This window comes from Ascaphus truei, chromosome 12, assembly GCF_040206685.1.
Source record: "Ascaphus truei isolate aAscTru1 chromosome 12, aAscTru1.hap1, whole genome shotgun sequence".
Taxonomy (NCBI): Eukaryota; Metazoa; Chordata; class Amphibia; order Anura; family Ascaphidae; genus Ascaphus; species Ascaphus truei.
Window position 1 is genome coordinate 46,648,540 of NC_134494.1, and position 24,303 is coordinate 46,672,842.

Genomic DNA, 24,303 nt, shown 5'->3' on the forward strand with positions numbered 1-24,303 from the left:
GTATTTCCATTTGCATGTCTTAGACAGATCTGCAACCCTACCTTTCACCATTATCACACAGCACTTCCACTGCAGCAAGGGATTCTGGGAAATGACATGCAAGTGGGCACACAGTGCCACGTGTGTGTGTGTGGGTCCGGTTTAAGGACATTCACTTTAAGTACACTCGCGAGTAAGGATATATCGCCCAATAGGCAAACAGCAGTTCACGCATGAGCCTGTCAGCACGTCCTGAACAGCAATACTGGCTCCCTACCTGTACCGAAGCTGTGCGCAAGCGGGGAGACTATAGAGCCTGTTACACATGCGTTATTTACATCAGTTATGCACGTATATGATGATTACAGTACAGTACATGCATCGATAAGTGGGAAAAGGGAGTGCTTCACTTTAAGTACATTTTCACTTTACATACACGCTCCGGTCCCATTGCGTACGTTAATGCGGGGTATGCCTGTATATATATATATATATATATATATATATATATATATATATACTGTATTAGTGCCACATGTACTTGCCATCGCTCCCCTCACGGGATCTGCTCTGAGCGGTTCATTTCTTCAGACGCAGAACACATTACATAAAAGGTCATATTAGGATAAATTGCAGGCGGGTTCCCTCTGGAAAGGTCAGCTGAGATTTCTCTGTGATCCATGGCCGTGATAATGAGACATTAGATTCAGATTGTGTTCTTTTCTCCTATGTTTGGCTGAATCGTCCATGTTGGACATTTACCCATGTGAATGTCAGTGGGGTTTGCTGCAAAACGATTGAGGGTGAATAATACAATCTGGGGGGTCTTTTAGGGCTCTGAGTTTCTCATTGCATTAAAATATGTCCTATTTTTCCCGCTATTATACAAATATTTACACAGAATAAAGTAGCCCAATTTCCTCCTTTTCTTATTGCGTGGAAGGAAGATAGAAAGGTTAAAGGAACCCGATGCTAAAATGTTTCTTTTTCATTTTACTGGGAGCATGTTTAGAAAGGAATTCTGTAACGGTGTGTTCCCTTTCCATGTGGGGTTATGCACTGTGCTGTGAGATTCTGTAACCGTGTGTTCCCTTTCCATGTGGGGTTACGCACGGTGCTGTGAGATTCTGTAACCGTGTGTTCCCTTTCCATGTGGGGTTATGCACGGTGCTGTGAGATTCTATAACCGTGTGTTCCCTTTCCATGTGGGGTTATGCACGGTGCTGTGAGATTCTGTAACCGTGTGTTCCCTTTCCATGTGGGGTTATGCACTGTGCTGTGAGATTCTGTAACCGTGTGTTCCCTTTCCATGTGGGGTTATGCACTGTGCTGTGAGATTCTGTAACCGTGTGTTCCCTTTCCATGTGGGGTTATGCACGGTGCTGTGAGATTCTGTAACCGTGTGTTCCCTTTCCATGTGGGGTTATGCACTGTGCTGTGAGATTCTGTAACCGTGTGTTCCCTTTCCATGTGGGGTTATGCACTGTGCTGTGAGATTCTGTAACCGTGTGTTCCCTTTCCATGTGGGGTTATGCACGGTGCTGTGAGATTCTGTAACCGTGTGTTCCCTTTCCATGTGGGGTTATGCACTGTGCTGTGAGATTCTGTAACCGTGTGTTCCCTTTCCATGTGGGGTTATGCACGGTGCTGTGAGATTCTGTAACCGTGTGTTCCCTTTCCATGTGGGGTTATGCACTGTGCTGTGAGATTCTGTAACCGTGTGTTCCCTTTCCATGTGGGGTTATGCACTGTGCTGTGAGATTCTGTAACCGTGTGTTCCCTTTCCATGTGGAGTTATGCACTGTGCTGTGAGATTCTGTAACCGTGTGTTCCCTTTCCATGTGCGGTTATGCACTGTGCTGTGAGATTCTGTAACCGTGTGTTCCCTTTCCATGTGCGGTTATGCACGGTGCTGTGAGATTCTGTATCCGTGTGTTCCCTTTCCATGTGGGGTTACGCACGGTGCTGTGAGATTCTGTAACCGTGTGTTCCCTTTCCATGTGGGGTTATGCACGGTGCTGTGAGATTCTGTAACCGTGTGTTCCCTTTCCATGTGGGGTTACGCACGGTGCTGTGAGATTCTGTAACCGTGTGTTCCCTTTCCATGTGGGGTTATGCACGGTGCTGTGAGATTCTGTAACCGTGTGTTCCCTTTCCATGTGGGGTTATGCACGGTGCTGTGAGATTCTGTAACCGTGTGTTCCCTTTCCATGTGGGGTTATGCACTGTGCTGTGAGATTCTGTAACCGTGTGTTCCCTTTCCATGTGCGGTTATGCACTGTGCTGTGAGATTCTGTAACGTGTGTTCCCTTTCCATGTGGGGTTATGCACGGTGCTGTGAGATTCTGTAACCGTGTGTTCCCTTTCCATGTGCGGTTATGCACTGTGCTGTGAGATTCTGTAACCGTGTGTTCCCTTTCCATGTGGGGTTATGCACTGTGCTGTGAGATTCTGTAACCGTGTGTTCCCTTTCCATGTGGAGTTATGCACTGTGCTGTGAGATTCTGTAACCGTGTGTTCCCTTTCCATGTGCGGTTATGCACTGTGCTGTGAGATTCTGTAACCGTGTGTTCCCTTTCCATGTGCGGTTACGCACGGTGCTGTGAGATTCTCTCGCAGCTTTCTCTTGCTATTTCAGAAATGCTAATCACAAATCCTTTTTCAGACTCTTAAATAGATGATATTTGTATATTGCGAAGCATAACTTCACCCTTAGGCCGCGATTATAGTTCCGGCGTCACGCTCGCGAAACATGCGGGAGGCGTGGCCGTGACGTCACGTGAGCGGTTTGCCCTCATTGCCGGAACCGCTCGCGCGAAGCAGCCGTGATACGGCCGTCACGCTGCAAAAACAATTTCATTTGTCTCCTCTGTTATCTGTCGCTCCGTCGCGCTTGATCGCGTGCGTGGTCGTGAACCTTCATTAATTTGTTCCGGTGTCGACACTATAATCGCAGCCTTACTGAGATGAAGAGAGCTGTGAGGTTTTGAAAGCTCTGTACATGTGAACAAGAGACCTGTGAGGTTTGGGAAGCTCTGTACATGTGAAGAAGAGAACTGTGAGGTTAGGGAAGCTCTGTACACGTGAAGAAGAGACCTGTGAGGTTAGGAAAGCTCTGTACACGTGAAGAAGAGATCTGTGAGGTTAGGGAAGCTCTGTACACGTGAAGAAGAGACCTGTGAGGTTTGGAAAGCTCTGTACATGTGAAGAAGAGACCTGTGAGGTTAGGAAAGCTCTGTACATGTGAGGAAGAGACCTGTGAGGTTTGGAAAGCCCTGTACACTTGTAGAAGAGACCTGTGAGGTTAGGAAAGCTCTGTACACGTGAAGAAGAGACCTGTGAGGTTTGGAAAGCTCTGTACATGTGAAGAAGAGACCTGTGAGGTTAGGAAAGCTCTGTACATGTGAGGAAGAGACCTGTGAGGTTTGGAAAGCCCTGTACACTTGTAGAAGAGACCTGTGAGGTTAGGAAAGCTCTGTACACGTGAAGAAGAGACCTGTGAGGTTAGGAAAGCTCTGTACATGTGAAGAAGAGATTTGTGAGGTTAGGAAAGCGCTGTAGATGTGAAAAAGAGACCTGTGAGGTTTGCAAAGTGCTGTAGATGTGAAGAAGAGACCTGTGAGGTTTAGAACGTTCTATAACCACTATAATAGCTATGGAGAATTGGATTTGGTCTGTAAAAAATGGTCACAACCTGCAACAAATTCTTACCTTTAAGAATAAAGAAATACCAATAAGTAAATAAGCATTGTAAAGTAGGAAGCAATGAGGAGGCATTAGAGCAGCAAACACAGAAAACATCCTTATGTTTTTCAGACCTCGTGCTCAGTGCATCCAAAGAATTCAAAGGCATAATAAGAGGTCACCAGGAGACCGGGCCGGCAATGACACCAGGCAGCAAGGTTATTACAAGGACACTGGCTGGGGTGAAACTCGGTGTACAAAAAATACACCTGTAGACTCAAAGCAGTGCGCCGATGCATTGTACGCCTCCGTGGTCATCTCACCGGGGGTAATGGTACGCTGATTGTGTGTACTGGTTACATTGTACGCCTCCGTGGTCATCTCACCGGGGGTAATGGTACGCTGATTGTGTGTACTGGTTACATTGTGCGCCTCCGTGGTCATCTCACCGGGGGTAATGGTACGCTGATTGTGTGTACTGGTTACATTGTGCGCCTCCGTGGTCATCTCACCGGGGGTAATGGTACGCTGATTGTGTGTACTGGTTACATTGTGCGCCTCCGTGGTCATCTCACCGGGGGTAATGGTACGCTGATTGTGTGTACTGGTTACATTGTGCGCCTCCGTGGTCATCTCACCGGGGGTAATGGTACGCTGATTGTGTGTACTGGTTACATTGTGCACCTCCGTGGTTATCTCACCGGGGGTAATGGTACGCTGATTGTGTGTACTGGTTACATTGTGCGCCTCCGTGGTTATCTCACCGGGGGTAATGGTACGCTGATTGTGTGTACTGGTTACATTGTGCACCTCCGTGGTTATCTCACCGGGGGTAATGGTACGCTGATTGTGTGTACTGGTTACATTGTGCACCTCCGTGGTCATCTCACCGGGGGTAATGGTACGCTGATTGTGTGTACTGGTTACATTGTGCACCTCCGTGGTCATCTCACCGGGGGTAATGGTACGCTGATTGTGTGTACTGGTTACATTGTGCACCTCCGTGGTCATCTCACCGGGGGTAATGGTACGCTGATTGTGTGTACTGGTTACATTTTGGTCAGATAATCCCATCACCTGGGGTCTCCATCATAGGAAGTCCTTCCTCTGGGGCAGTAATATACCTGTGGAGGTCTGTATTGCTTTTGGTTTTCGCTCAGATTACAGGTGTGTGTTGTGGGAGTTTTCTTTCCGCTTCCGAGTTTGTCCCAGATCTCTCTCCGTACCTTTCACCAATATTTTTTGGTTTTAATCGACAGCCATTTTTCCCTCCCCCTTTTTTCTTTTGGTGCGCATTACTTTGTCAGTTTTGCTCATTATTTTTGATAGGTACAGAGAATAAACAGAGAGTAAATCTCGCCAGACATGCTCTGCCCAGGTGCACAAAGCTCCAGCTAAGTCACTTAACGTCATGTTAACCTAACGTGATGCCAATACTTATGGTGCATCGACAATGGACAACAACATGTAAAGTGAGGGGTTTTCCCACAAAGAACTATTGTAGCCGCCAGTGACAATGGGAGGCCAATGATATGCGAGTGTAGCATTCTCAGAACAGAGCATATCCAGGACATTCGGTTAAGGTTAAAGTGGGGCCTTAATGCTACGTTAGGTCATACGTCAACATGGCGTTGGTCCCATCCAAACCATGAAACGGCTTTCCCAGTGTCTGGGTGGGTGTAAAGCCAGATACATACATTTTAACTAATACAGCTCAACCCCCTTACAGCGCTGTGTTTGGAGTCCAAAGAATCACATTGCGTTATAAGCGGATCGCGTTAGAAATAATGTACAATGGTATGCATTGTACAGTAAAGTATTTAAGACACCAATAATCGTGTTGTAAAGTATTCATAAATACGAAAATTGGGAGCCACGCTTGCATCGCGTTCTAAGCGGATTCGTGTTGTAACGGGGCGCGTTATAACAGGGTTGAGCTGTATAGTGTTATTGTCAGTTGTTGTTTCCTTGTTCGCTCCTCTCTTTCTCAACTTCCATTAAAGATTCATTTCAAGACCTGGATAGTATTTAAGGTAATATTATTGATAACGCAACATTACGCTACAATAACATGATGTCACGCTTATGCATGTGAGATGTAGAACGGTCGTTGTCGCGCATATAATTAGCGGCAAGGTCTGTTCCTGTGTTGGGTAACGTCAGGTTATGAGACCCGACTTAGTGTGGCTTTGTGGCTCTAATCTGTGTGTGGATCCTTTCTGCCTCACATCATGTTAGAAATAAATTGTATGTGCTTATCTGAACATCTGTATCGCTGGGAAATCTTTAAGGTCACTTTCATCTGAGACAAGGTAACCTAAATACAGAGATTAAACTTTGCACGTCCCATCTGTGATGCAGTGTGTGTCTGTGGGGGAGGAAATGGTTTATACAGAAGAGTTCTGTTCTTCCTTGTTCATAGCCCCAGCGCTGCATTATCGGGCCTCGCTTGGGTCGATGCACAAGGTGACCAGGACTTGAAACATCTCTTGGCTTTCCAGTACACGAGTGGGAGGATTTGCAGGCCTTGTTACTGGCATACTCATTGTTACTTCAAGAGGCTTCTTTTATCATTCGCACATGCTGACATCAGAGCACTATCACACAATGACAAGGTTTAGGTGGGGTGGAAAATTAGTGAAAAAAAGAGCTAAAATGATAAAAAAATGTGTGAATAATATAATGATACAATTCCGATTGTCCTTGAAGTCCGGTAGGCTGCCTAACCAGCCTAGCGGGTTGTCTCCACAACCAGAATGGGTGTGATAATAAAAAAAGACCTGTATGGCACCAAGGATGACCACCCAAAGTGGACTGCATACAGGTAGTTCTTCCGTGGATTCTTCCCAGTCTGTTATGCTGATGCGTGGCTCCTGAATATTCTCACGGCACTCCAACATGGATGTGAACGATAAGGACAAAAACAGGACACTAATATTGCATTATCTGTGACTACTTAATCCAGCGGTAAACAGTACTGCCATTCAAATGGACTGAAGATAACAAATTCCATAAGAATATTATTTATTGGGTTGGTAAAACAATAAAATACTACAATAAGATAATATGCTGCAAAGTGAGCTGTGATGTGTATAGAGAGATCTCCAACGAATCCTTATAGGACCAACTCTCCAGCAGTGTTAAGGTTTGAAATCCTACTTAGAAAAGCCCCTGGAACCTGCGCCCGGAACCTCCCGGCCGTTTCCTCCCTGTAGAGCAGGGTTGTCCTCGCGTCTCCAATCGACGGCTGACCATTATATGTACCGCCACCTGTCAAGTCTCATTGGGGTCAGTGCATTTACATGAGCCAGCATCCATGTTCTCACTCCAGTCCCCGGGGGACATTGCTGTCTTTGAAGTGGCTGCACAGGCTTAGAACTCTAGTGGCAGCTGTGTGTGACCTTGGACACGTCACTTTATCTCCCTGTGCCTCAGGGATCAATAATATGATTGTAAACTGTATGGGGCAGTGATTTGTTCTGAGGAAATGGCATCTATGATTGATTATGCAGAAACATGTCATTACCCTCTCACCTAGTTTATTAATGGCACCATTCATTTCTCCATATGTGCCGCGCAGAGATCCCTTGCCAGGTCTGCCATGACTACACAGGTCCTCAGTGTAAGGAGCCAGCATTACCTTGGATAGCAGTCCTTGCAGTCCTTCTCATGCAGATAGTATCTGAGATGTATGAATAGCGACACGCTTATGAATAAATTCCCTGTTCAGCCGCAGTGTTGCAGGGAGATGTGTAGGCTGCATTTAGCAGCAAAGGGGCTGTCAGAAATCTGCCATCAGCTGGCAGTGCAGGGCTGTGGAATCTTTAATTGCTACAGATGGATACTTAACAATACAAAAGGGAGCGTGTGTGTAACGGCTAGCACTTCCTCTTGTGTCTTCAGCCCATTCTGTAGCATTCTGCTTCTCACACACAGACCCTCACTGCTTCTCACACACAGACAATCACTGCTTCTCACACACAGACCCTCACTGCTTCTCACACACAGACCCTCACTGCTTCTCACACACAGACCCTCACTGCTTCTCACACACAGACCCTCACTGCGTCTCACACACAGACCCTCACTGCTTCTCACACACAGACCCTCACTGCTTCTCACACACAGACCCTCACTGCTTCTCACACACAGACCCTCACTGTGCCTCACACACAGACCCTCACTGTGCCTCACACACAGACCCTCACTGCTTCTCACACACAGACCCTCACTGCTTCTCACACACAGACCCTCACTGCTTCTCACACACAGACCCTCACTGCTTCTCACACACAGACCCTCACTGCTTCTCACACACAGACCCTCACTGCTTCTCACACACAGACCCTCACTGCTTCTCACACACAGACCCTCACTGCTTCTCACACACAGACCCTCACTGCTTCTCACACACAGACCCTCACTGCTTCTCACACACAGACCCTCACTGCTTCTCACACACAGACCCTCACTGCTTCTCACACACAGACCCTCACTGCTTCTCACACACAGACCCTCACTGCGCCTCACACACAGACCCTCACTGCTTCTCACACACAGACCCTCACTGCGTCTCACACACAGACCCTCACTGCGTCTCACACACAGACCCTCACTGCGTCTCACACACAGACCCTCACTGCGTCTCACACACAGACCCTCACTGCTTCTCACACACAGACCCTCACTGCTTCTCACACACAGACCCTCACTGTGCCTCACACACAGACCCTCACTGCTTCTCACACACAGATCCTCACTGCGTCTCACACACAGACCCTCACTGCTTCTCACACACAGACCCTCACTGCGCCTCACACACAGACCCTCACTGCGTCTCACACACAGACCCTCACTGCTTCTCACACACAGACCCTCACTGCTTCTCACACACAGACCCTCACTGCGTCTCACACACAGACCCTCACTGCTTCTCACACACAGATCCTCACTGCGTCTCACACACAGACCCTCACTGCTTCTCACACACAGACCCTCACTGCGTCTCACACACAGACCCTCACTGCGTCTCACACACAGACCCTCACTGCGTCTCACAGACAGATCCATCCTAAGAATAAGCAAAACTCTTCACAGATATGGAAAACGTGTTGAATATTTACTTTTGAAACATACTTCATTGTAAATATAATAACATTTCATCATGTCCCCAATTTAAATACAAGTATTACCTCCTTGCTTTAACCCATTCAGTGCTGTGTCACAGGCCAGTCCTGGCACTTTTATTAGTTCAGTGTTCCCCCGGTGAATCCGGATCAGAGGAGATGTTTTTGGGTCTATAGATCAGTGGTTCCCAACTCCTTTCCTCGAGTACCCCCAAACAGGTCAGGTCTTAGGGACATCCCCGCTTCAGCACAGGTGGCTCAATCATTTTGACTGCACCCCCTGTCCTGAAGCCGGGATAGCCTTAAAACCTGGCCTGTTGGGGGTACTTGAGGACTGGAGATGGGAAAAGCTGCTTTAGACAAAAAAAAAATCTGGATCTGCTGTCCTCATTTTTCATATACACCATTGATCGTGATGATTCTTCATATAAACAGAAGAGTTACTTTAATGGTTGCAAAGTTCTAAGTTGTCATTGAGGTGTGGTGTTCTAGGCTCTGGTTGATTACACAGCTGTAATATTTTAGATGGTCATTGCACAGGTATTTTGTTATAGGCTCTGGTTGCTCTCATCACACACGATGTTCTAGACTCTCATAGCAGATATATGATTCTCTCTACAGTGGATGTTCTGTATGCACATACGCTATGCTATGTCCATTATGCTATGTTCTAGACTGCCCTTGCATATATAATGTTATAGACTTTGGTTGTTATCACTGCACATGTATAATTCTAGGATGTTCTAGGCTTTGATTGAGCTCTTTGCATGGGTGTGATATTCTAGACCCTGATAGCCTAGATGTTATGTTCTTGTCCTTTGCTGCACATCTGTGGTGTTGTAGACTTTGGTTGCTCTTATTACACAGGCGTTATGTTCTAGGGTCTTGATTGCAAAGGTGTCATGTGAATGTCTCCCGCTCTCTCTCTGCAGGTTAACAATGAGAATGTGGTGAAAGTCGGCCACAGACAGGTGGTGAACATGATCAGACAAGGGGGCAACCACCTAGTCCTTAAAGTTGTGACCGTGACCAGGAATCTGGATCCAGATGATACAGCCAGGAAAAAAGGTACACATTCTCTGCCTCTTCCTGTGGGACACAGATACTATACATTCCTACCCACCTGCCTGTCAGTGTCTTACACCGCAGCGTACATATGTAATATACTAAGCAGTGTAGATATGGAATATACTAAGCAGCGTAGATATGTAATTGGGACGGAGCGGCCTGTAGGCGAAGTTAGTTAAGAGTCCACAACATGCATTTCAGAGTAAACCACCGTTGAGTGGTTTTATTTGCTCCACAACTACAACAAAACATTGGGGCTACTGCCCCTTTAAGGCAAAACACAAAGCATAAAACAAACACCTACTCCTTTTTGGAGACTGACTAAACAGGACAGGCCCTAACTCTCTGACTCGCTGGGTAGGCCAGTTCCCAGTCCCAAAACATATAAAACAATATATAAAGTTGTATCTTAGTGTTGGTCCGGCTTCTCCGGTTTCTCCAGGCACACTTAAGATGCAGGTGTTGAAGTCCTGCTGCTCCCAGGAAGTATTTTGCCCTATTTCTGTGCAGCTTCTCTGCTATGTGGGGCTTTGGGTTCCCCACTGTTCCCAGGCAAATCCCTCTGGTGAACAAGCCTGGATCCCTGCGGGCGGGAGCTCCGTTATCTGTGATCCTCTAACAGAGACTCTAACAGGGACCCTGACAAGCAATTATTTCCTGCCTTTTACACCCTGCTCAATCATGAGTTTCACACAACACATGCATGAAACCCGACACCAGTGCAGTTTCTTGCCCTGTAAAGGGAGTTTAACTCATCACTCCCTTACTGTAATATACTAAGCAGCGTTGATATGTAATATACTAAGCAGCGTAGATATGTGATATACTAAGCAGCGTACAAATGTGATATACTAAGCACGTACATATGTAATATAATAAGCAGCGTTCATATGTAATATACTAGGGCACGTACATATGTAATATACTACGCAATGTAGATATGTAATATACTCAGTAGTAATGTTGCCTTTAAAGGTTTAATAGAATCAAACTTTTCTTCACTTGATGAAGGGAGATTAGCTGCAGACGGCTTGTCAGAAACCAGCTTACATATAAGACATTTTCTTCTATATATTCAATTAATTGTGTTAGTTCTTCAAATTTAGGCCCAAAAGCCAATTCTAACTCACCATGGTAACAAGCCGAAACATGCAATTTATACTGCACAGCAGAAAATAACAATGCAGCTATTCCAGTGAGGCAGAGTTCTGAGGAACTTGCACAAAATCCCCCAGGGAAATCAGCTTTTCATGACCCCAGTAAGCATTATTCAAGAATTTGTATCCAGCACAAACACAGCTGGACTATGTCATGTGATATATATGGGTACAGCAGCAGCCTCACTCACACTCACTTTCCTAACTGACTAAGCTTTGAAAGGGGAGTTTTTTTATCAAATAAAATAAGCTTTATTGACATGACAAAAGAACATTTCAGTATTGCCAAAGCATGAATAAGGGTAGGGTATAATGATTACACAGTACATGAATAACAGGGGGTAGGGTATAATGATTACACAGTACATGTATAACAGGGGGTAGGGTATAATGATTACACAGTACATGAATAACAGGGGGTAAGGTATTATGATTACACAGTACATGAATAACGGGGTAGGTATAATGATTACATAGTACATGGATAACGGGGTAGGGTATAATGATTACACAGTACATGTATAACAGGGAGTAGGGTATAATGATTACACAGTACATGAATAACAGGGGGTAGGGTATAATGGTTACACAGTACATGAATAACAGGGGTAGGGTATAATGATTACACAGTACATGTATAACAGGGGGTAGGGTATAATGATTACACAGTACATGGATAACGGGGTAGGGTATAATGATTACACAGTACAGGAATAACAGGGGGTAAGGTATAATGATTACACAGTACATGTATAACAGGGGGTAGGGTATTATGATTACACAGTACATGAATAACAGAGGTTAGGGTATAATGATTACACAGTACTTGCATAACAGGGGGTAGGGTACAATGATTACACAGTACATGTATAACAGGGGGTAGGGTATAATGATTACACAGTACATGAATAACGGGGGTAGGGTATAATGATTACACAGTACATGGATAACAGGGGGTAAGGTATAATGATTACACAGTACATGGATAACAGGGGGTAGGGTATAATGATTACACAGTACATGAGTAACTGGGTTGGGTATAATGATTACACAGTACATGGATAACGGGGTAGGGTATAATGATTACACAGTACATGAGTAACAGTGGGTAGGGTATAATGATTACACAGTACATGAATAACAGGGGGTAAGGTATAATAATTACACAGTACATGAATAACAGGGGGTAGGGTATAATGATTACACAGTACATGAATAACAGAGGGTAGGGTATAATTATTACACAGTACATGAATAACAGGGAGTAGGGTATAATGATTACACAGTACATGAATAACAGGGGTATGGTATAATTATTACACAGTACATGAATAACAGGGGGTAGGGTATAATGATTACACAGTACATGAATAACAGGGGGTAGGGTATAATGATTACACTGTACATGAATAACAGGGGGTAGGGTATAATGATTACACGGTACATGAATAACAGGGGGTAGGGTATAATGATTACACAGTACATGGATAACTGGGTAGGGTATAATCATTACACAGTACATGAATAACAGGGGGTAAGGTATAATGATTACACAGTACATGAATAACAGGGGGTAGGGTATAATGATTACACAGTACATGTATAACAGGGGGTAGGGTATAATGATTACACAGTATATGAGTAACAGGGGGTAGGGTATAATGATTACACAGTACATGAATAACAGGGGGTAGGGTATAATGATTACACAGTACATGTGTAACAGGGGGTAGGGTATAATGATTATACAGTACATGTATAACAGGGGGTAGGGTATAATGATTACACAGTATATGTATAACGGGGTAGGTATAATGATTACACAGTACATGAATAATAGGGGGTAGGGTATAATGATTACACAGTACATGAATAACAGGGGGTAGGGTATAATGATTACACAGTACATGAATAATAGGGGGTAGGGTATAATGATTACACAGTATATGTATAACTGGGTAGGTATAATGATTACACAGTACATGAATAATAGGGGGTAGGGTATAATGATTACACAGTACATGAATAACGTAGGTATAATGATTACACAGTACATGAATAACAGGGGGTAGAGTATAATAGTTACACAGTACATGTATAACAGGGGTAGGGTATAATGATTACACAGTACATGTATAACAGGGGGTAGGGTATAATGATTACACAGTACATGAATAACAGGGGGTAGGGTATAATGATTACACTGTACATGAATAATAGGGGGTAGGGTATAATGGTTACACAGTACATGTATAACAGGGGGTAGATATAATGATTACACAGTACATGAATAACAGGGGGTAGGGTATAATGATTACACTGTACATGAATAATAGGGGGTAGGGTATAATGGTTACACAGTACATGTATAACAGGGGGTAGGTATAATGATTACACAGTGCATGTATAACAGGGGGTAGGTATAATGATTACACAGTACATGAATAACAGGGGGTAGGTATAATGATTACACAGTACGTGAATAACAGGGGGTAGGTATAATGATTACACAGTACATGTATAACAGGGGGTAGGGTATAATGATTACACAGTACATGTATAACAGGGGGTAGGTATAATGATTACACAGTACATGAATAACAGGGGGTAGGTATAATGATTACACAGTACATGAATAACAGGGGGTAGGTATAATGATTACACAGTGCATGTATAACAGGGGGTAGGTATAATGATTACACGGTACATGGAGTTTTTATCTCTGAAAGTAATAGGACGTGTTCAGTTCTCTTGTAACCCTCTCTGATTAATGCTCAGTGCTACACCTTTATTACAGCCATGCTTTCCGACCTTTCCAGCAGTATTAGGCCCTGCTCACTGTGCCTGCTACGCGACGTGCTTGCGCACGCTCGGCACTCTGTGATGCTAGTGTACGAACATTTTCACACTAGAAACGACTTGTGGCGGCAAACTACAGCGTTGACGCTGCAGTCGCGTAACCTGAACTGGTTCAGCCAATAAGAGTGAACCAGCTCCGTGACGCGATCGCCACGCTCCCCACCACGGCCCCAATCGGCCGCGACCCAACTCCTGCAGCTAGCGCACAGATCGCTGGGCTGCAGGAGTGCGCGGGGGAGGCGCGCACGGAAGCGCGCGGTTTTTAGTAGGCTCGCAGGAGCTGCAGGTAGCGCACATTTGTACTTTGCTGCCGTTCGCAAGGTCCAAAAAGAAATAATGTTTAACATTTATCTGCAAAGTGAGATTAGAACGGTTAACATGGCGCTGCGTGTAAACAGTAGATATAAAGAGTATCATTTGCAGGTAGAAAGAAGCACGTCCTTTGGTGCAGAGACACACGTGCACAGGGCGTTTTAATTCCCACACTGACGTTAGCCGGGGTACCTGAAAGACTTTGTGTTCCTGACACTGCAGAACTGTCACTGATACATCTCTGTATATCCTTCTATTTAATGCAAAGCTCCTCCACCTCCCAAGCGAGCTCCGACCACGGCACTGTCCCTGCGGTCTAAATCAATGACTTCAGAGCTTGAAGAATTTGGTAAGAGTGCGATTATAACCGCATGCGGGGAATGTGTGGGGATTGTGGGTGCACTTCAAGTACCGCTGTGAGACGTGGCCTGGGCGTGATGCACACCCGCTAGGAGACGTGGCCTGAGCATGATGCTAACCCGCTATGTGGCGTGGCCTGGGCATGATGCACACCCGCTATGTGGCGTGGCCTGGGCATGATGCACACCCGCTATGAGGCGTGGCCTGGGCATGATGCACACCCGCTATGAGGCGTGGCCTGGGCATGATGCACACCCGCTATGAGACGTGGCCTGGGTATGATGCACACCCGCTATGAGGCGTGGCCTGGGCATGATGCACACCCGCTATGAGACGTGGCCTTGGCATGATGCACACCCGCTATGAGACGTGGCCTGGGCATGATGCACACCCGCTATGAGACGTGGCCTGGGCATGATGCCACGCTGTGCATGGTTTTACTAACATTCTCACCATACAACGTGTCTGTGACATTTCCCAACCACGGCGAGCTTGCTTAGACGTCGCCCTCCGTTATGTTTCCCCGTTCTGCACTTACACTTTTCTAGTTTGTCTAATTTATTTTCTTATTTTAAATTCCTTGGGCATCTCAGCAGTGGATAAAGGTAAGTAAGACCATATTGCAGTAGGAAAGGGCTGAGGTCCACGGGTTTGGTATCTTCATGTGAAAGGCTGATGCCCCACTCCCTTCTAATCCACAACGTGCTCTTGGGTGCCCGGTAATCATAACATACTATCACTCCGACGCCATGACTCATCATGTCACAGTGCAGGGTATCTCTCCCCCATCTCGCCGCAGTAACATTCGGCGTGGTTAGCATTCAGTTAGTGGCAATTCCATCATATGATCTATGTATGATCAGCACGGAGCAGAGCACCAGCCTTACTCAGGAAATCACTGTGTTTACTTTCCTAACTGAGTGTGAGCATTGAATGGGAAGCATGCTATCTCCGAGTGTAAAGGTTTGGTTCTCTTGTAACCCACCTTCTGATTATTAGCGATCAGTGGTCATGGCTCCCATGTTCAGGAATAGTTTGGTTCAATTTAGTGACATTCTGTGAAACATGTGGCTGCACAAATGACTCGTGTCCTGTCTTGCTCACTAATGTCCATTATGGAACAGGCACAGGTATTTCCTGAATGTCACCTGACATTTGTCTAATGGTCGTGTGCAAATGTATCAGTGTTATAATGCGAAGCGTTCCAGAAACAAGATGTAGGGCAGGATGTATGAAGCTGTGATGTGGGGTATTACATCCTGATCTGTGTGGACCTGCCCAGGACTTGGATGACCGTCCTGTTAGAGGGGTGTGTGACACCCCACATCGCACCTTGATAAATTCCAGTGATAGTACAGTGTTCTTTTTCTGATCGGAGTTTGTGCTGTGAACATTACTGGGGTTAGCAGCGGTACATAAGCACACACACACACACACACACACCACACATTATATGTCTCTATATGTGTCTTTATTATTGTAGTGATAGTTAGTAGCTCAGTATCAGTTATTTTTAGTTGCAAAAGAGCTGTCACTCAAACTAATGCTTTAACCACTATCCTTTTGTTTCGCTGCACAGTGCAGTGTAGGGTCCAGCTTCTCGGCGAGCCGCCAATACAGCGGTACCAAGAAGGGGGCCACCATGTCCGCGCATGCGCAGAAGGGTGCGGCCAAGTTCACGCATGCACAGAAGTGGGGGTGGCAGAGTTCACGCATGCACAGAACGGGGGAGCGGCCGAGTTTGCGCATGCGCAGAAGGGGGGGCAGCCTAGTTCGCACATGCGCAGAAGTGGGGGCGGCCGAGTTTGTGCATGCGCACAACTGGGGAGCGGACGAGTTTGCGCATGCACACAACTGGGGAGCGGACGAGTTTGCGCGTGCGCAGAACGGGGTGCGGCCGAGTTCGCGCAGGTGAAGAAGGGGGCAGCCGAGTTTGCGCATGCGCACAACTGGGGAGCAGACGAGTTTGCGCATGCGCACAACTGGGGAGCGGACGAGTTTGCGCATGCGCAGAACGGGGGAGCAGATGAGTTTGCGCAGGCGTAGAAGGGGGACGGACGATTCGGAAAATCGCCGGTGGACATAACAAATGCTACGTTCCGCTTTTCGGCGATTTTCACTTTCCGGCAAGAACCCTGGAACGGAACCTGCCATATGAGCGGGGCCCTACTGTAAACACACTTACTGTATGTATGTAAATTGACAGATCCCAACGTCCTGGAAAGGACCTTTTGTAATGCCATTTTTAGTAAAGTCAAACCAGTATCAAAGTGACTGTTGTATTACTTTCATCCCTGTCTGGAATAAATGTTTCTTTTCAAAGAATATTTCAATGCAAATGTCTGAACTAAATATAGACGTCATTAAATATGATACAAAGGGTTGTGCTGACTGCAGCTTCACAGAAATATGTCTTGTGTGAAACTATCTTTCATTTAAAAAAAAAAACACAAATGGGAATGCTCGTTGAACACAGAAAAGGTGATTGCATTTCAGTAACGTGAAAACACTACAAGAGGCAATTTGCTAATTGCAGTGCAGCTTCCGCCAGTCATTTATAAATGATTTACTGCTGGAAATGATTGACAATTCCTCCCATTTTCTGTTTTGCAAGCTTCTGTACGGAGGAAGAAGGGTAAGGGGGGAATGTTCCATGTTCTATAACCTGTTTGATGTTTTGTTGCACAAAGTAACAATGTGTTTTTTTTTTAAATTTTTATTTTCTCAAGGAGAGTCCATTTAACGGCACGAAATTGGACTTCAGTCGTGGACCCCAGTATATAATTTAGGCTAGCGGGAGGGCTGTGGCTGTATCACTGTTAGGATCTTTTCTGTACGTGTGGATTTTATGATTTTTATGCTTCCTATCAGCAGAAACTCTGCATTGGGAAATACAAAACCCGAGCTTTCTCTTTAGTGCTTGGTAACGCATCCCAGACTGGAAGTGTTTCTTATGTAATCTCCATCAGCGCCCACTTACATCCTGTTAATAACGAGAACATCATTTCAATTGTCCATCTATTCAGTGATAACGTTGCACAAAGGACATCAAATTGTGAGACGGTCGTAGAAAATAGCCTAACGTACAAGGATGAAAGAAAGCGACAATCCAATGGTCTTTCTCAATATAAAGTGAATTTATTCGCAGGGAGCGACGTTTCCGTCTGCTTGCGAACCTTTATCAATCTTCTTTCATCCTTGTACTTTGGACTTCGGCGGTGTGCGTGCATCGCTCGCTGTGGTGTGTGTGAGCATCGTTCGTGTGGTGTGTGTGCGAGCATCGTTCGCTGTAGTGTGTGTGCGAGCATCGTTCGCTGTGGTGTGTGTGCGAGCATCGTTCGCTGTGGTGTGTGTGCGAGCATCGTTCGCTGTGATGTGTGTGCGAGCATCGTTCGCTGTGGTGTGTGTGCGAGCATTGTTCGCTGTGGTGTGTGTGCGAGCATTGTTCGCTGTGGTGTGGGGATTCTTTGTGTCATTGTTGGTGATCTAACCCTTGATGTGCCTGCAGGTACTGCCCAGAGGGTACTGGCATCACCCTAGTATTGGGTGTACGTCAAACCTGCCACCATAAGCTAAATCTTTCTGGTATCACTGAACCTGTGGTTTATTCCTATGCCTGGATTTTCCTCGTTACCTCTGTCACCTACTAATTAGGGTCACTCAGAAGCCGTATTACTAGAAACATGAATATGACTGTAACTGACTGAAATGTTCCAGCTGTTACACTCTCAGGGTTCAATAGATGACTTTTGAATGTAGATTTCACGCTGTTGATGAGTCTCCGTCAGATCCCCATATTGTGAGCATGTGGTTCTCTGATTAGCAAAAGCGGTCTTCTGCTGAACGTGATTAAAGGCCGGTCCTGTCTTTGGGTTGAGTTTTCTGGATTCAGATTGTAATACAAACAAATCTCCATCATTTTGAGCTTCTTCCTGGTTGGGGTTTAACTGTGATTCTCGCTGCCTCTCAGATTCTCATCACAACGTGGGTTATAGTCCGTGGCCAAAATCATGGCTTTACAGTGGCCGAATGTTAGTAGCCACGAGGGGCCACCAGGGGAAGCTGGGGGGTGGCCGTACACAAACAGGGTTGTGCTTCTGGCTGGGCTTTGCTTTTTATTTTTTGTGCCTTCTGCTTCTTCCATCACCTGCTTGAGACCCAACTACCGAATCTGTGACAGGAGATTGGAGATTAAATCCAAACCAGGCAAAAGGCTGCTCAAAATCTGTGTCTGAAACTAGAAGGCACCTTCCAAAGGTCCAGACCAAAAAAAAAAAAGGGTGCTAAGCTTTAGCACGGGCCAAAGTGATCAGAGGACGTCACTATTTATAGAGAGAAGCTACAAAATCACCAAATACCCCTTGGTAAATTCTTCCCAAATACCCCTCGTCAGCTCTTCCCAAATACCCCTCGTCAGCTCTTCCCAAATACCCCTCGTCAGCTCTTCCCAAATACCCCTCGTCAGCTCTTCCTAAATATCCCTGGTCAGCTCTTCCCAAATACCCCTCGTCAGCTCTTCCCAAATACCCCTCGTCAGCTCTTCCCAAATACCCCTCGTCAGCTCTTCCCAAATACCCCTAGTCAGCTCTTCCCAAATACCCCTCGTCAGCTCTTCCCAAATACCCCTAGTCAGCTCTTCCCAAATACCCCTCGTCAGCTCTTCCCAAATACCCCTCGTCAGCTCTTCCCAAATACCCCTCGTCAGCTCTTCCCAAATATCCCTGGTCAGCTCTTCCCAAATACCCCTCGTCAGCTCTTCCCAAATACCCCTCGTCAGCTCTTCCCAAATACCCCTCGTCAGCTCTTCCCAAATACCCCTCGTCAGCTCTTCCCAAATACCCCTCGTCAGCTCTTCCCAAATACCCCTCGTCAGCTCTTCCCAAATACCCCTCGTCAGCTCTTCCCAAATACCCCTCGTCAGCTCTTCCCAAATACCCCTCGTCAGCTCTTCCCAAATACCGCTCGTCAGCTCTTCCCAAATACCCCTCGTCAGCTCTTCCCAAATACCCCTCGTCAGCTCTTCCCAAATACCCCTCGTCAGCTCTTCCCAAATACCCCTCGTCAGCTCTTCCCAAATACCCCTCGTCAGCTCTTCCCAAATACCCCTCGTCAGCTCTTCCCAAATACCCCTCGTCAGCTCTTCCCAAATACCCCTCGTCAGCTCTTCCCAAATACCCCTCGTCAGCTCTTCCCAAATACCCCTCGTCAGCTCTTCCCAAATACCCCTGGTCAGCTCTTCCCAAATATCCCTCGTCAGCTCTTCCCAAATACCTCTCGTCAGCTCTTCCCAAATACCCCTCGTCAGCTCTTCCCAAATACCCCTCGTCAGCTCTTCCCAAATACCCCTCGTCAGCTCTTCCCAAATACCCCTCGTCAGCTCTTCCCAAATACCCCTCGTCAGCTCTTCCCAAATACCCCTGGTCAGCTCTTCCCAAATATCCCTCGTCAGCTCTTCCCAAATACCTCTCGTCAGCTCTTCCCAAATACCCCTCGTCAGCTCTTCCCAAATACCCCTCGTCAGCTCTTCCCAAATACCCCTCGTCAGCTCTTCCCAAATACCCCTCGTCAGCTCTTCCCAAATACCCCTCGTCAGCTCTTCCCAAATACCCCTCGTCAGCTCTTCCCAAATACCCCTCGTCAGCTCTTCCCAAATACCCCTCGTCAGCTCTTCCCAAATACCCCTCGTCAGCTCTTCCCAAATACCCCTGGTCAGCTCTTCCCAAATACCCCTGGTCAGCTCTTCCCAAATACCCCTCGTCAGCTCTTCCCAAATACCCCTCGTCAGCTCTTCCCAAATACCCCTCGTCAGCTCTTCCCAAATACCCCTCGGTCAGCTCTTCCCAAATACCCCTCGGTCAGCTCTTCCCAAATACCCCTCGGTCAGCTCTTCCCAAATACCCCTCGGTCAGCTCTTCCCAAATACCCCTCGGTCAGCTCTTGCCAAATACCCCTCGGTGAGCTCTTCCCAAATACCCCTCGGTGAGCTCTTGCCAAATACCCCTCTTCTTTCATTAAATATCCAAAGTTTAAATAATTAAACAAGGAGGTCCTGAGGGACCGGGCCCAGGAAAGCCGCTGGCTTCTGCAGCTCTCCTTTTCTTGTCCTTGCCGCTGATGCATCCTCTGTATTACATTCACACAACCACAGAACAAACGGCAATCCACCGCATCCACAATCCAGATGGATTAGAGAGGAATCTCAGTGGGCTGCAACCTCTTTGATCTTTCCAGCATCGTAGATATCACCTTGGAGTCATTGTTACTACATTATATCACTGGAGGGAGAAGTGGGAGTTACACGAAGCTCTGCTCCAGCTGGAACGGCTTCTCTCTGCTACAGGGACCAATATGTTTCAGAAGCCCCGGATATGGAGGCGCTGGGAATGGATACTTTGTGTGACCCCGTGTTCAGTGGGAATGTTCTAGCTAAAGGTTTTCTCTCCCGTTTCTATGTAGATGTTCATCTTTCAGATGTTGAGTGGTTGAAGAGGAGGATAGTGATTCGCATTGCGCTAAGTAAACATCACATGCATGTAGGCTTAAAATAAAGCATGCATGCCGCGCAGAAGCACTCAGAAGATTTCCGCTTGCACGCCTTAAAGTATGATGCAAACGCAGTGCCTGGTTTAAAAAATGCCCTCACATTTATTTTCCTGCTTTTTAAAAGCTCTGCTCTCCGTGGGAGGGTTTTTAAGTGACTTGTTTTATATTACAAGGGCTGTGACAGAGCAGGCACCCTTTTGTTTTATTGCAGATAAATTAGAAGAAACCTGTCCCATTTCCAAACCTTTGAGACCAGCGGACAACGTGCCACTTGAATCCAGAGTTGCCACAATTAAGCAGCGTCCCGCCAGCAGATGCTTCCCTGCTGCTACCGAGACAAATGTGAGTAAGAGAGGCGCATAACGGGCACAGGTATTAGGCTGTGCCAGAGACGGATCACAGGAGAACGAAACACAAAGGTGCACAGTCGCTGTTACTAAGGAGGGGTCCAGCCTTTTCATTTCATATAGTACAATTAGGTTCTAGAGAGGACAGTAAATCACAGCAGTTCCCCCACAATCTGCTTATAGTACTTGAGGCGCAGACGAAATTAAAGAGATTTACCTGAGGTTTTAGTACTGGAAATGAAGTCTCGCACTTCAGAGACCAGATTCCATAACAAGGGACTGCTTCCCTCCTCTGCACTCCCCTACTACTGTTCCTTGGTTGTACAGTCTGTGGATATAAGTATATATCCATAACAAGGGACTGCTTCCCTCCTCTGCCCTCCCCTACTACTCTTCCTTGGTTATACAGTCTGTGGATATAAGTATATATCCATAACAAGGGACTGCTTCCCTCCTCTGCCCTCCCCTACTACTGTTCCTTGGTTGTACAGTCTGTGGATATAAGTATATATCCATAACAAGGGACTGCTTCCCTCCTCTGCACTCCCCTACTACTGTTCCTTGGTTGTACAGTCTGTGGATATAAGTATATATCCATAACAAGGGACTGCTTCCTTCCTCTGCACTCCCCTACTACTGTTCCTTGGTTGTACAGTCTGTGGATATAAGTATATATCCATAACAAGGGACTGCTTCCTTCCTCTGCACTCCCCTACTACTGTTCCTTGGTTGTACAGTCTGTGGATATAAGTATATATCCATAACAAGGGACTGCTTCCCTCCTCTGCACTCCCCTACTACTGTTCCTTGGTTGTACAGTCTGTGGATATATGTATATATCCATAACAAGGGACTGCTTCCCTCCTCTGCACTCCCCTACTACTGTTCCTTGGTTGTACAGTCTGTGGATATATGTATATATCCATAACAAGGGACTGCTTCCCTCCTCTGCCCTCCCCTACTACTGTTCCTTGGTTGTACAGTCTGTGGATATAAGTATATATCCATAACAAGGGACTGCTTCCCTCCTCTGCCCTCCCCTACTACTGTTCCTTGGTTGTACAGTCTGTGGATATAAGTATATATCCATAACAAGGGACTGCTTCCCTCCTCTGCCCTCCCCTACTACTGTTCCTTGGTTGTACAGTCTGTGGATATAAGTATATATCCATAACAAGGGACTGCTTCCCTCCTCTGCACTCCCCTACTACTGTTCCTTGGTTGTACAGTCTGTGGATATATGTATATATCCATAACAAGGGACTGCTTCCCTCCTCTGCCCTCCCCTACTACTGTTCCTTGGTTGTACAGTCTGTGGATATATGTATATATCCATAACAAGGGACTGCTTCCCTCCTCTGCCCTCCCCTACTACTGTTCCTTGGTTGTACAGTCTGTGGATATAAGTATATATCCATAACAAGGGACTGCTTCCCTCCTCTGCCCTCCCCTACTACTGTTCCTTGGTTGTACAGTCTGTGGATATAAGTATATATCCATAACAAGGGACTGCTTCCCTCCTCTGCCCTCCCCTACTACTGTTCCTTGGTTGTACAGTCTGTGGATATAAGTATATATCCATAACAAGGGACTGCTTCCCTCCTCTGCCCTCCCCTACTACTGTTCCTTGGTTGTACAGTCTGTGGATATAAGTATATATCCATAACAAGGGACTGCTTCCCTCCTCTGCACTCCCCTACTACTGTTCCTTGGTTGTACAGTCTGTGGATATAAGTATATATCCATAACAAGGGACTGCTTCCCTCCTCTGCCCTCCCCTACTACTGTTCCTTGGTTGTACAGTCTGTGGATATAAGTATATATCCATAACAAGGGACTGCTTCCTTCCTCTGCACTCCCCTACTACTGTTCCTTGGTTGTACAGTCTGTGGATATAAGTATATATCCATAACAAGGGACTGCTTCCCTCCTCTGCCCTCCCCTACTACTGTTCCTTGGTTGTACAGTCTGTGGATATAAGTATATATCCATAACAAGGGACTGCTTCCCTCCTCTGCCCTCCCCTACTACTGTTCCTTGGTTGTACAGTCTGTGGATATAAGTATATATCCATAACAAGGGACTGCTTCCCTCCTCTGCCCTCCCCTACTACTGTTCCTTGGTTGTACAGTCTGTGGATATAAGTATATATCCATAACAAGGGACTGCTTCCCTCCTCTGCCCTCCCCTACTACTGTTCCTTGGTTGTACAGTCTGTGGATATAAATATAAGTATATATCCATAACAAGGGACTGCTTCCCTCCTCTGCACTCCCCTACTACTGTTCCTTGGTTGTTAGATATAAATATATATTCATGTCGGCACAAGAATGTAAAGTTTAAAGCTGCAGTTCAGTCTTTTTTTTTATTTTTTATTTTTATTTATTTATTTACTTCAATAGTTTCATGTGTGCAATCTCTAATTACCTAAAGAACTGTATAGCTGCCGGTCAATTCGTTCTCCATGTATTGATGGGCGAAATTTGGTGACATAATTAGAGCTGGCATATGTTTATATTCTGCCTCTGTCACTCAGTGGAAGCTCATGAATATTCATGAGCACTCCTGCACTGACATGTGCTAGAGGGAGGGCAGGGCTGACAAAGGGGTGTGCCAAGGCTTGTGACAGGACATGAAGGGGTAGTGCCTTAGCAAATGGCTGTTAAAATAGAATACAAGAAAATTGGTCTTTCAAAGTTGTTTTTTTAAAAACAGAAAACGCTAAAAGTATTTTTTCTTACTACAGAACTGATTTATTAAAAAACACACATGCAGGATATTGACTGAACTGCAGCTTTAAAGCCCAATAACAACACTATGGGAACAGGACCAGGGAGAGCTCCCGAACTTGTCACCACGGGAAGCAGC

General features: G+C 46.0%; 1 protein-coding gene across 10 annotated transcripts in view; it reads left to right on the plus strand.

Annotated features, from left to right (window-relative positions):
- The window catches only part of SHANK2 (SH3 and multiple ankyrin repeat domains 2), a 468,530-nt gene that overhangs the window by 400,448 nt on the left and 43,779 nt on the right, over positions 1 to 24,303 (plus strand). For 4 of the 10 annotated variants that reach the window (XM_075567606.1, XM_075567608.1, XM_075567612.1 and 1 more), the window contains 4 exons: positions 9,722 to 9,857; positions 14,454 to 14,534; positions 17,160 to 17,180; positions 21,300 to 21,430. In XM_075567606.1, coding sequence (XP_075423721.1) covers positions 9,722 to 9,857; positions 14,454 to 14,534; positions 17,160 to 17,180; positions 21,300 to 21,430 — 369 coding nt within the window. The remainder of the gene's footprint in view (positions 1 to 9,721; positions 9,858 to 14,453; positions 14,535 to 17,159; positions 17,181 to 21,299; positions 21,431 to 24,303) is intronic. The other 6 variants (XM_075567607.1, XM_075567609.1, XM_075567615.1 and 3 more) reach the window with 2 other exon arrangements.